The sequence below is a fragment of the Akebia trifoliata genome, chromosome 12, assembly GCF_017979445.1.
Source record: "Akebia trifoliata isolate Shusen 1 chromosome 12, ASM1797944v1, whole genome shotgun sequence".
In the NCBI taxonomy this organism is placed as follows: Eukaryota; Viridiplantae; Streptophyta; class Magnoliopsida; order Ranunculales; family Lardizabalaceae; genus Akebia; species Akebia trifoliata.
The window spans coordinates 34,952,281-34,965,091 of record NC_141386.1 but is presented as its reverse complement, the minus strand read 5'-3'; the positions used below and the strand labels follow the sequence as shown (position 1 = coordinate 34,965,091).

General features: G+C 36.6%; 1 protein-coding gene across 3 annotated transcripts; it reads left to right on the top strand.

Annotated features, from left to right (window-relative positions):
• Positions 1-5,231: 5,231 nt before the first annotated feature.
• LOC147389860 (uncharacterized protein At3g49140-like) lies at positions 5,232-10,677 on the top strand. Of its 3 annotated transcripts, none has more exons than XM_086419485.1 (10): positions 5,232-5,403; positions 5,512-5,759; positions 5,855-5,957; positions 6,040-6,107; positions 6,189-6,308; positions 6,424-6,549; positions 6,991-7,338; positions 8,694-8,846; positions 9,799-9,894; positions 10,492-10,677. In XM_086419485.1, the coding sequence occupies exons 1-10, from the start codon at positions 5,343-5,345 to the stop codon at positions 10,594-10,596; spliced, it is 1,428 nt and encodes a 475-aa protein (XP_086275611.1). In that variant the 5' UTR covers positions 5,232-5,342; the 3' UTR covers positions 10,597-10,677. The 3 variants fall into 3 exon arrangements, with proteins under 3 accessions (XP_086275611.1, XP_086275609.1, XP_086275612.1); XM_086419483.1 differs by having other exon boundaries at positions 5,233-5,430; XM_086419486.1 differs by lacking the exon at positions 6,189-6,308 and having other exon boundaries at positions 5,233-5,430.
• Positions 10,678-12,811: the final 2,134 nt, after the last annotated feature.

The window sequence follows — 12,811 nt, the reverse complement described above, 5'->3', positions numbered from 1 at the left end:
GAAAAAGCTACATACTTTGGTCTCGTGCCCATCAAAATCTTCTTCAGACAATAAGGGAAGCTTGCTCAACTCTGTAACTCCTTGATTCTCCGAGTACTCAGATAACCAAGAGAATGGTGTATTATCTTCTTTACTTGTGTCAGTGGTTCTTATTAACTGGAACTTGGCCACAAAGAGCTGAGTGTGGCTGCAAGCTTTGCAGATTTGTAATCTTCTCTAAGTTGAATAAACCTGAATTGGAGGCCAATTTGAATCAATTATTTATCACAAAAGAACTTGTGTAAGAAGTAAAAAAAAAAACCATAAAAAACAAAAAACACCCAAATAATATAATCATTTATACTTCTGTGCATCTTTTTGGATACTCGAGGTTCCCTCGAATGAAGAGGAAAGGCTTTTACGTGCAACAATAAAGACATTGGCCATGCTGAAACATGTATAACACTAGAAAGTTGAGATTCGATAAAATAATTAAGAAAGAATAAAGAAGCAATACATATATCCTGCCACTTACATGCACAACATTTCAAATTCTCATCGATTGAAGGAGCATAAAAGCTGCATACAAACTCCCCATACTCAGTGATGTCATGCTTCAGCCGCAGCCCACCACTGTAGAAAAGAACACAGATAAGTACATAAAACAGAACATGGAAAAAACCCAATCTCCACTAATCATTGTTGAAGAAAATGCAAGAAATTTTGTTCGATAATTTTTCTTAACTTGGTAATTAAGACGGTGTTGTTTACGGGACTCATCTTAGCTAGTGCATTGTTATAAACTTGATAAAGAGGGTTTGTTAGTTAAGATATTAAACAAAATAGCGTGGATGTTACCAGACCATTGTACGCAGACTAACATGATTAAACTCTGCTTAATGCAGAATGTAATTCCAACCCTTGAAACTTTAAATCCCCTCATTATCAAATTGTTTCACAGAAAGCTGGCTTAAGCTACTGGAGTTAGTCTGTCAATTTTCTGGATTTAACTTGGTCAAGGCAATGTAAAGCCTACTGATTCTTTACAAGAAAAGGTCGAGCTATTATTCAATTTAGCTGCGATACAGAAGAATACCACGTCGGTGTCCAGAGAGGTTGGCTAAACCTTGCAGATTTCAACAGTAAATCAATGAGTTTTTGGAGACTGAGGATGAAGGCAAGTTAAAAATTGCAAATCAAGCTTAGTTAGCAAGAGAACGTGAACAAAAACAAGAACAAGAAGGAAAGCTCGTTCCTTGAGATACTTCACTTTCCTAAAGCCAACTACCCTATAACGTTTTTGTCTTACAACTACTTTTCTTACTGAACAGAACTGCTCAACGATGAATATTTTCTCTTGAAGTCTTTCACTATCCAGAAAAGATATGGCCCAGCTAACAACTAAAACACAAACAATAGAGATGCATAGGTCCTGTTCTGAATGAAATCTTTTTGTTAGTAGACACAGCGGATCCTAAAATTACTACCACTGTACCAATAAATTTTCTCCAAAGATGAGTTTTTAACACGTGCTTGCACCTATCATTGCTTCTTACTGCTTCTACTAATTATGGATGAATCATGGATGGAGGTCAAACTTTGGAATTAGAGACACAATTTCAAGATCAACAAACATGGAAAATGTACAGCTATAGGGGGAAAAAAGAACAATAAAAAATAGCTCAAGAGGACATGAGAATAAATAATTCAAAGCATGACCAACCACACAGCTCTGAAACATGAGAACGGATGGTTACCTGGGGTTAAAGGTGTACTTCTGCCAATGGTTAAGTAGCCCTTTGTGCAAACGGTTTCCCTAGAACAAGAGAGGTAATCTCATTATCAGTGAAAAAAATAAGACAGCATACGTGTCAACATATGGATGGGGAAAGCAGTAAATACAATATAGACTCCTCAAAACAAGATTGCAATTATAAAAGATCCATAACATTCTACAATAACATGGGATAGGGCATATTTGCCTGTCGTGAAAGTTGCATGTGCATTGGCACAACGAAATTCTTCATCTCTTATTGGAAATATGTGGGAACATACGTCTGTCTGTGTAAATGCCACAATAGCTCCGAAGCTTTGCAGACTTGCATATGAACATGCATAGCACACATCAATTTACAAATATATGCCCATGCACGCATTACCAGGAGCAATTAAGTGAGAGTCTTATTAATGGCAGTCAAAGAAACATTCATTTAAAGCCACATCAGAGATTCTAGAGAAATGAACTACTGTACCAATTCAGTCAGAAAAGCTTGTTTGTTTAGACCTTCCAGTGCGGTGAATGCAACCTCAAGTACACGGGAAAGGTAAGCGACTACTCTGGTTACCTTAAATAATCATAATGTATGTACGTTCTGACATGGTAAACCAATTTTACCTTTTGCAGGCATTTGTTGGCCGATGTATGGAGCATTTCCATCATCTGGTGATCGATAATTTGTTGCCTTCTGTTCGGCAGACAACAATCGCTCCACTTGAACAGTAGTTTCATAAGATAAAAGATACCTCATGAGGAAAGGAAACCCAATAATAATACTGAATTAATCTCAGCTTCCACAAAAATGAAAATCAAACAAGAGCATAGTATAAGCCAACACTTCTATGTCACAAAACCTAGACTAAGCAAACAACAGAATATACTCTATGGGGAACACAAAAAGTATATTGGAATCATAGAATGTGCGAATACCCACAAAGTTCCAGTACCACATTTTCTTCCTAATGACAACAATTAAATTTAAAAGAGATGGCCTAACAAAGGATATGTTAAAGTGGTCAAACATTGGGCTGACAAGACGGGTTGACGGGTCATCTTGAAGGCATGGTTTATTCTCCCTCCACAACATTATTTTAAGAATCATGCTGGAGTGACCTCAAGATTGGACCTCATATCCCACATCTTGACGTGAAAGTGGATAGGAATCATAGATACTTTTTCACTCACATCTCAAGAAAAGTATATATGGTTCTCATACACTTTCACGTTAGAGTGTGCGATGTGAGGTCCAATCTGAGGTCACTTCAGCATTATTCTTATTTCAAATCTCATCCCGAGGACTCAAATAAATTAGATGACTTGATCTCATTCATAAACAAGAAGACCATCCGTCAAAACGAGTTTTAAAACCATGCTTTGGACACCTTGTCATTGAAAAAAAAGAAAAAAGAGAGAGCTACTATTGCCCCTACCAACTTTTACTAATGCCCCAACCATAGAAGTGCACACAGTTGGTATGGCATCAGTAAAAATTGGCGCGGCAATAACCTTCTTAGAAAAATCAAGCGCGTGAAACTTAGGGTATGTTTGATTGCATGGAAAGTGACTTTCCATGGAATTTGAAATCCATGGAAAAATTGTGATGAAAAATAGGTAGGGTTGGAAAATCAAATTCTATTGTTTGATTTTACTTGGATAAAATCATGAGAAAATTAAATGAGAAAAAAAAAAAAAAAGGAGAGGAGGAGGAGAAAGAAAGATAAGAGAAGGGGGAGAGGAAGAAGATAAGTGGCGGTGGTGGTGGCGACGGAGGCGATAGCGACGGTGGCGATAGTAGCGGTGGCGGCGATGGTGGTGACGACGGTGATGGTGGCGGTGGCGATGACTAAGGAGGTAAATGGGAAAGAAGATGAGGGGAGAACATGGTGGTGGTAGTGGTGGAGGTGAGAGATGGAGAAGGAGAAGAAGAGAGAGAGAGAGAAAGGAAAAGTGGTCGGAGATGGTGATGACGGTGACGACGACGGCAAAGGCAACGGCAACGGTGATGGTAAAGATGACGATGTTAGTGTAATGATGGTGGTGGTGGTGGTGGTAGTGGTGAAGAAGAAGATGTGAGTGTGAAAAAATTGGAGATAAAAAATATGGGTGGGAAAGTGAAATCCATATTTTTGTAGATTTTTTGGTTAAGGTGGAAAATGAATTTCCATTTCCATGTGCAATCATAAACGGAGACACAATGGAGACAAAATGATGTGGTGTCGTGCACATTGCCATAGATACATTTCCGCGAGATACGAGTAAAAAGCATCTACGATTATGTGTGCGCCACCATATCAAATTTTTTTTTATTTTTTTCACCTTGGTGTCTCCGTTTGTGTCATTCAAGCATTTTCCTATGTATATTTAATTGGTGGGAATCATGGTTTTAAAACTCGTCCGAGACCGAGACGTATCGCCCGAGTTAACTCGGTATCAGCGGTGAACGAGACCAACTCACAATGAGTTATGAGACGAACGCGTCTCGTGAGTTATGCGAGTCGTCTCGGACGATATTTTCGCAAAACTCGTCCGAGACAAACGAGATATCCGAGATATTACAGATTTTACATTAACTCGCGAGACAAACGAGTTGTATCGGACGAGATTTTCAAAATCTCGTCCGAGTTAACCGAGACAACCGAGTTTTGTGAAAAAAAAAGTTAAAAATGAAAATTTCTATTTTATTTTTACAAGCAATAGCTATTGAGTGATATTATTACTTTCTTATGATAAATACTTAAATGTATTTTTGATAATTTGTTTTATTTTTTCTTTAAAAATTTTTTGATGAAAATTTCAATAGAAATTTATACTAATCTTTAGGAAACATGTGTTTTATTTAATGGGTAGCATTCAATGACTAACTTTTTGGCAAAACATTTTTCAAAACATGAGTTAGAAGTTTTGGAATGGGCTGATTTTTGGTGAGGATGATCTCTATGGTGAGGAGATCATCCTCACAAAAAATCAGCCCATTCCAAAACTTCTAACCCATGTTTACAAGTTGAAAATTCGTGGACCGTCCATTTTTTGTAAACTATTTTTTATGGGGTTAGAAGTTTTGGATTGGACTGATTTTTGGTGATGATAATCTCCTCACCGTAGAGATCATCTTCACCAAAAATCAGCCCATTCCAAAACTTCTAACTCATGTTTTGAAAAATGTTTTGCCAAAAAGTTAGCCATTGAACGGGACCCTTATTTAATTACCTTGAATTTGATTGATAGGTATATTATAATTTTTTTTTAATTTTATATTTTTTGAGGTGTTCATTTTTTTAATAGGAATCAATTCTGAATTTTTCCTGATTTTTTCAGATTTTTTAAATGGTTAAAAACCATTGTTTTAATGTTGAACGAGACGACTCGACGAGACGAGACGTATCGTCCGAGTCAACTCGGTATCAGAGGTGAACGAGACGAGACAAAATACCGAGTTTAAAAACCATGGTGGGAATATTTTAATAGATTAGTACTCGGATCTTTCGTTGCTCCCCCATCCGATACCGATAAGGCATATTGCCTGCTCAAGTTAATGGACGAGACGCGCGCGCGCCACTGATACACGAAGTTCTTCTCAGGGTTCACAATGATGATGATGGTCGAGTCAGCTCTAGCCGTCGGATTTCGCGCCACCAACACCAACGCTGGTTGCTCATCTTCCTCCCTCGTCACAAGTAACTATATCTCTCTCATCTAACTTCTTCAAATTTCTTTAACAATCTGATTTTATTTCATTTTTCTACAAATCATCGCAGGTTATCAACCATGGTGGATCTCCAACGATGCTAATGGCATCCTCTTCACTTCCCAGTGTTCTTCAGCTACAAAATCCAAATCCAAGAACCTGAAAAGCAGAATTCGAGCTTCAGCTACATCTGCAGATCCTCCTCGACTGAGTGGAAAACCGAGTTACCATCCCTTTGAGGAGATTGGAGAATCTACAACGCTAGACCACAAAGATGCCAAACTCACTGCTGCGGAAACAACTAGAACCTTAATCGAGGTACCAAAGCTATCAGAGTCATCTTTCGTTGATTCTAGGTTTAAGCGTCTCCATAGATGAAAATTATAATTTTTTTTTTGTTGCAATTTTTACAGGTTAACAGCAAAGCGACGCTTATGTTTTCTGGATTGATTGATGATCTAGTTCACGATAACATATTTTGGCCAGATTTGCCTTACATAACTGATGAACATGGAAGTAAGTCAGATCTTCATGTTTGGTTTTATCTGATATTGGAAATTGGAAATTTGAAATTGAAATTGATACTCTTCTCTTTCAGATATTCACTTCGAGGTGAAGGAGGATCAAGACATTCTGCAATCTCTAACTTCTGGGAATAACTATGTGGTAAAGCTTGTTATTGTTGTCTTGGGGGTTCGATTGTGCTTTAATAATAATAGTTTTAAAAAAAAATAAAATAAAATGCAGCAAGTAATGATAGGCTTGAATACTACCGAAATGCTTAGTGCGATGGAACTAGGACCATCTGAAATTGATTTCGGCATTGAAGAGATTGGAGATGAAGATATTGATGGTGATGATATTGAGGTGTAGATTCTTTTGTCTGATTAAATTTTGCGGAAAACTCGTTTAGACTTTGTAGACGAGGGAGACCTCAAGTATTTGGGGATTCTACATTTTATTTTTACATATTTGTTTGCAGGACTGGGTTGCCATTCTTGGAGATGAAGAAGATGAGGTGGATTCTGATGATACTGTTGGGGATTGGGCAAAATTGGAGACGATGCGTTCTTCTCATCCATTGTACTTCGCCAAAAAAATGGTTGAGGTAAATGGTTACATGATAGTAATGTTCTTGGAAATATGGCATGAACTTGTGGTATGTTGATCAAATTATGCATCATCTTTACTATTGCAATGAGAGAAGGTGGAGTAGAAGTGGTTCAACACCAAAATTTGGATTTCAAAGATGCCCTCTCCTTAAACATTTAAACTTAATATATTCAGGGTCATTTGGGTCAAAAACCAAGAAAATTGCAATCCTATTTCCCTTTAGTTTTTAAAATTACAAAAATATCATTTTTACTATGTAATCTTCACTTCTACCCTTTAATTAAAATGAGTGTTGTATCTGTGCTGGAGACTGCATTTTTAAGTGTAAATGTCGGGTCAATTAGTATCATGGCCGTCCTGGGTAACATAGTAACAATATAACAATGCTTTTCTCATGGTTCATGCTATTGGGTTGAATTTAGTTCTGATTGTTCAGGTCACATCGGATGATCCTATGGATTCGATGGATCAACCTTCGGCTGGCCTTGCAATCCTGGGCCTTTTACGACCTGCCTTTATTCAAGAGCATTCTGTTATACGGAAGTATATATCAGAACATCAGTCCAGTAAAGATGACTCAAATCAGGTTGGGAAAATTGTGGAAGACAATGTTGAGGATCTTGGCATTAATGGTCATGAACATAAGTCAGATTTCAGAGCCTCATCTAAAGATGGTTCTAAATGGGTAGAGGGAGTGGATAAAGGCGAAAGCCGCAGAACTGTGACTTCATTTTACAAGCTAGAGATGATTAAGATTCAGTTGGTTTCTGCACACGGAAGTCAGGTATGTTCTGAGTTTTCTTAGTTCTTTTGTGAAATTAGCTGATTGCTTTCATCCACTCCTTTGGCATTGGAACACCTTATCTTTCCATGATTAGTGTGTACCTTGTTTTAATTGTATTCCTCTTCCATTAGGTTTGTATTGTGGCTTTCTTGGTGAGTCATTCATATTAAATTCACAAATAATTCTGCCCAGTTCACAACAGACCTGATCCTTTCTTAATCTATGTTGGTCCAATGGAGGCGATAGGCTTGGCTTTTAGAAATTCCCTGTTTTTCTAGGGAATGGAACAATCTGACACCTTTGCATGATAGAAATGATCTCTTTTCAATACGCCAGTGTTATTTTTAATTTTTCTACCTTTCGATCTTGCAACTACTTGTCCATAAATGGCATTGTTAGTTTCACTTGAATTAGGATTTGAATTGCATCATCCAAACAAATCTCCTAATTATAAAATAGTAAAAACTTGTAGTGACGTGCATTCCTTTAACTTTTCAAATTATCTCGACTGGTTGGGTGGAAAAATATATTAATTAACATCTACCAACGCCTATATAGAATCTGGAAAAGCAATCTGGAATCATTAGAATATTAAACCCAATCCCTAGGTTTGGCTTCTTGATGTCCAACACTTTTCCCATTGTTAGTTTGTTACTGTGGAAGCAATTGCTAGATCTCCTAAAATTCTGAATGCAGTTACCAAGGGACAAGGTTCCAGCTTTTAAGTATGTGATGGAAGTTGGAGTCTCCTTGATCTGATGATCTACTAAAATAAGCTTATTTTCCACCAAAAAAAAAAAAAAAAAAATTGAAATAAGTTTGCTTCCATTCAGGAGGCCAGAACCTCAACATCAGAAACCTTTTTAATTTTCATCTGACTCAGAGGGTTAAATATTACCTCGCCATCCTCATGTGTGTGTGTGTGGTAGCATAAGTGAAAAAGCACAAAATATTAGTTCCACAATACCAGAACAGAGAAAGGATGGGTTTTCATGGGCCTAAAGCCTGATATCTCCACTCACCACATGAGGCAAAGCCTTCCTAGAGGCTAGCTGAAACTCAACTCTTGTGGCAGCTGAAGTGCTTATTCATGGACCAGGATTTATTAGTCTTGTCACACACACACTGTTTATTTTTTATTTTTTTGGATAGGTAAATGCTTGGTTAGGACAGGTAATATAGCTAGTGGTTAGCATAAAAAGTATGGATTCAAGGGGGTTTGGACCTAGGATCCCTCCACACGTCTTACTACTTCGCCAAGTAGCACTTCTTCACACACACTATTCACTTATGGTTCCTGCTGTGCTTTTTGGTTTTTAATTTTTATTTTATTTTAATGTTTCCATTATCTACAGATTGTTGTGGAAGAAGAAGATTTTCAGAAAGCTCGACCAGATGCCATTGCACATTCGGCAGCCAAAATTATATCTCGCCTGAAAGCTGGAGGAGAGAAGACCACACAAGCCCTCAAGTCTCTCTGTTGTAGAGTCAAGGGGATTCAAGTAGAGGTAATACACTATCACACTTGTCAATAAGCTTTTGTGTCCCTTGTTGTAATAGTCTGAATGATTTTACACAAAAAACAAAGGAACATTGAAGTGTAACTCACCTTGCAGTTCTTGGAAGTTGGAAATGATGTGACTTCTATTACAGATTGGATATTAAATCATTCCTGGATCCTGCTTATGCTGTTTGGTGGTGTTCGTGTTTACTTGGGTTTTTGTATGTTGGTATATGCTATTAGTTCCTGAAATTTGTATCACTGTATGCAAATATATTTCATGGTCAGGAATATTTTAATTTCATGGGCCTTGCAAGGCATGTTCTATGAGTCATCTTGCTTGTTCGTGCAAGCATTTTCGGTGCAGCCGGTGCTCTTAGTGATCACTCTTATGGAAGAGTCTAGGAGCCATAAGCCAATTTTGGGCCAACTGTGAAGGTTGAGACCTCTCCCCGAGGACAGAAAGCAGCAAAAATTCAATCGATTTGTTTCTAGATCATTAGGATTTTGATTATGCTTTTTGTTGCATGTATTATGAAACATGCATACTTTATTTCATTTGAGGCCTCTTTGTCCAATTTTTGTGTGTGGATATTCATGTAATAAAATGTTGCTTCCCAAACATATAAAGATGATTTGTTCTCTAATCTTGAGAGGTTTAGAACTTGTCTGTTTTGGAATATGGTGTCTCTATGCAAACAATTTGACTTCTTTAATCTATGAAAAGAATAATCATGCTATGATATGCTGTGAATCCATTTGGGAACCAGGACTAATTAATAAGAAATCTAATTTTGGTATTTGCGTACATAGTCATGTGTGGCATGTACGTCGCTGGTAAAGTTGCATATGGGAAGTCTATTATATCTTTCAAACTTTTCCTATTACTCCTGTTTAGGTATGTGAGCTTTCTTAGGTGATAGATCTGATTTCTAATCTTTGTTTTCATATTCTTACAGGAGGCAAAACTCATTGGTGTAGATTGCCTTGGTTTTGACTTGAGAGTTTGCTCAGGAATTCAAGTCCAAACATTGCGGTTCGCATTTAATAAAAGGGTATGTCATAATTGTTCTTGGTGATGGTTTTGTCTAGCATCTAATTATATGTTTTAGTTTATATTTGGGCTCTGCAAATTTCACCTACCAATATCAATTTCTCTGACCTTTTTTGCATAGACGAATAAGAAATGCTGTATGCACCTTGATTCTTGATATTAAATATGCTTTGGAACAACCCAAACAATAGTTGCATCTGTGATTACAATACTTAGTAGGAAATGTAGGATTGCTAGTATTAGTGTGCAAGAGGGATGCTTCTGGCACATTAATGACGTGTCCTATAATATTTCACTTATTAAAAAAGAAAGCTATGGTTGTAGAGAGTTGTTGACTTTCTAGTGTATGGCTTATGAGGTGAAATACTCTGGAGTAACACACGGTAAAAATGTTCTTTGCGGTTGCAATATATGCTCTCAAAGACACCGTTTGACACCATTTCAGAGGATTACTCAACCAGGATTGAAACCAACTGATTCAAGTTAATCCTGACTTGACCAAATAACCTCCAAACTTTTGTTATCAGTAGAGCTTGTCGCTTGTAATATCCTCAAAACTAAGAGTGCAGAAGAACTTAAAGATTATATTGTATTGCAGGCCACTTCAGAGTATAGTGCTGAGAGACAACTTCACGATCTAATGTCCCCATTGATTCACCACAAGCAGCAAAAGTGGCAAGCAGTTCACCAGAAGGAATTATGACACTGTTGCATTCTGCATTTCAGTTTGTCTTAAGTATTCTTTCAGGCGCTAACGACCAAATTTAGCAGAAATTGTTACCGATCGAACCAAAAAACATGTTTGATCTGCAAACAGTTATTGATCAAGAATGGAGCCGAAATGCCTGAAGAACCTTCCCCACCGCATGCCCACATGTGCCTGGAAGGGGGAAATGAGAACTCTGCACAAGTTCTATCATACATTTCTACTATTAAAGAATTCTAACCCCAAATCCCTACCCTAAAATGCATGTAATTTATCGGCATAGATTCCCTTAAAATGAATATTTTTGAATTGCAATTCGTGCACATCTAATTCATGTTACTGTTCTTTCTTTGTTTATTGTTGCCAAATATTTTTTTTTGTAAAAGATCCTCATGCATGTGGTTTAAAAATGTAATACCATCACTTTTGTTCTTGTATCATCTCTTCGTTTATTGTCATTCAGCTTAAGTTGTTTGGTCTCTTTTCTTCGCTTAGTTTAAAATTGGTTTGGTGATATTTATTCTGTCTATTTTCTCTCACATTTGGACTTACTTTTCTTGACCATTGAGGTTGAAAATTAAAATTGAAGAATAATAATTAGTGTCTAGAAAACATCAATAAAGATATAGAAAATAAATCTAATATAAAAGGGGGTTGTTAACTTGCGTGGTTGTGCCCTAAGGGTAGACTTTAAGATGAATTAAATGCACCTCCAAAATTGATTTACTACCTAAATCACCCTCAAAAGTTTTCTTTACTACCTAAAATACCCCTAAAAGATTATTTTGGAGGTGTATTAAATCCATCTTTATATGTTTAGGGATGACATTAACAGAACCCAATACAAAGATTTGAATTTATTAATTTAGAGTTTTAGGGGCAGGATAAAATAATCCCAAATCTGGGTACAATAATCCTTATTGAATGATTGTATCGGCCGGCATCCCTGTTAAAAATCACCTCAACTCCTAAGACAGGTCGAACCTACAATCCCGATCAAATATCGTCATATAATTCAGAACGAGAACGTACCCCACTTGAAAATCAAGAGTGAGATCATGCACACATCCAAAACTTGTAATTTAAAAGGAAACTAACAATTAAGAGATAAATTTGAATTTAGAAACATATGTAATTCTCAACAATCTTACTGTTACTATGCAAAAATCACGATTGATTTGATCATCTCAGGTACATCAGTTGGGAGATTGTATAAGAAGAACTGAAGCTTTGAGCTTGTTTAATGGGTAAGATTTGTGATGGTTGATATCATGATCCAAGCTTAAAACCAACCTTCACCCACTATTTACTGACCAGTATTTCACTTGCCCATAAAAAAATATATATATATCTAAGTAACATGTATTCTCCCTCTTACCAAATGTCCTTGGCTCATTGGTTTGTTCTGCTTAAAAAGTAAGAACAGAACAAGGGAAAATTTTATTGACACTCGAAGAAACTCTAAGGGCACTCCAATTTTTAAGGTCGACTCTAAAAATCGAAAAATTATTATGGGCACACCTCTCATCTTCTAATTATTCTATGACTTAGGCGAGGAGGTTGTGATCCTCCAAATCTTACTTAATCAAGTTTGTTAATCATGAAACCTTGGAGTGTGGATCCACGTCATAAAATTCAAATTGATGAGATTAAATTGTTACCTTGGAGTGGATTAGGTGCGTCAATTTATGGCATCCAAAAACATGATTTGATGCTATAGTATTGTAAAGGACAAAATTCAAGAATTTGGAAAAGAAAAAAAGGGTTAATTTTCACGGTTGAATTTTAATTTTAAATTTAGAAATTTGGTAGCCATCCATTTTTAATATCACATATCAAGTTCAAAAATGATTTCTTTTTGAATTTTTTTTTTTGTTTAATATAATTTTTTCATGAGATTTAGAAGGATGTGGTGTTGAATTGCTAATTTGATAATTCATGTGGGCCCAAAGATTCTTAGTAATATTTATAATCTTATTAAGTTAGTCATGCTAGCCTGATTTTTATAAAAAGAAGGTTTGTTACGTAACAAACTTGATAAAGTAAGGGAATTTTTGTAATAAAATTTTGACAGATGGGGCTACGTCTGCCCAGTAAATCTCACAAAAGGAATGTCCACGTGTACCAAGGAGAACTTGGACCTAATAATGTTAGGAAACTACTGGAGTAGAGGATCACTAGGTAACACGTTTATATCACACGTTCGTGCGTC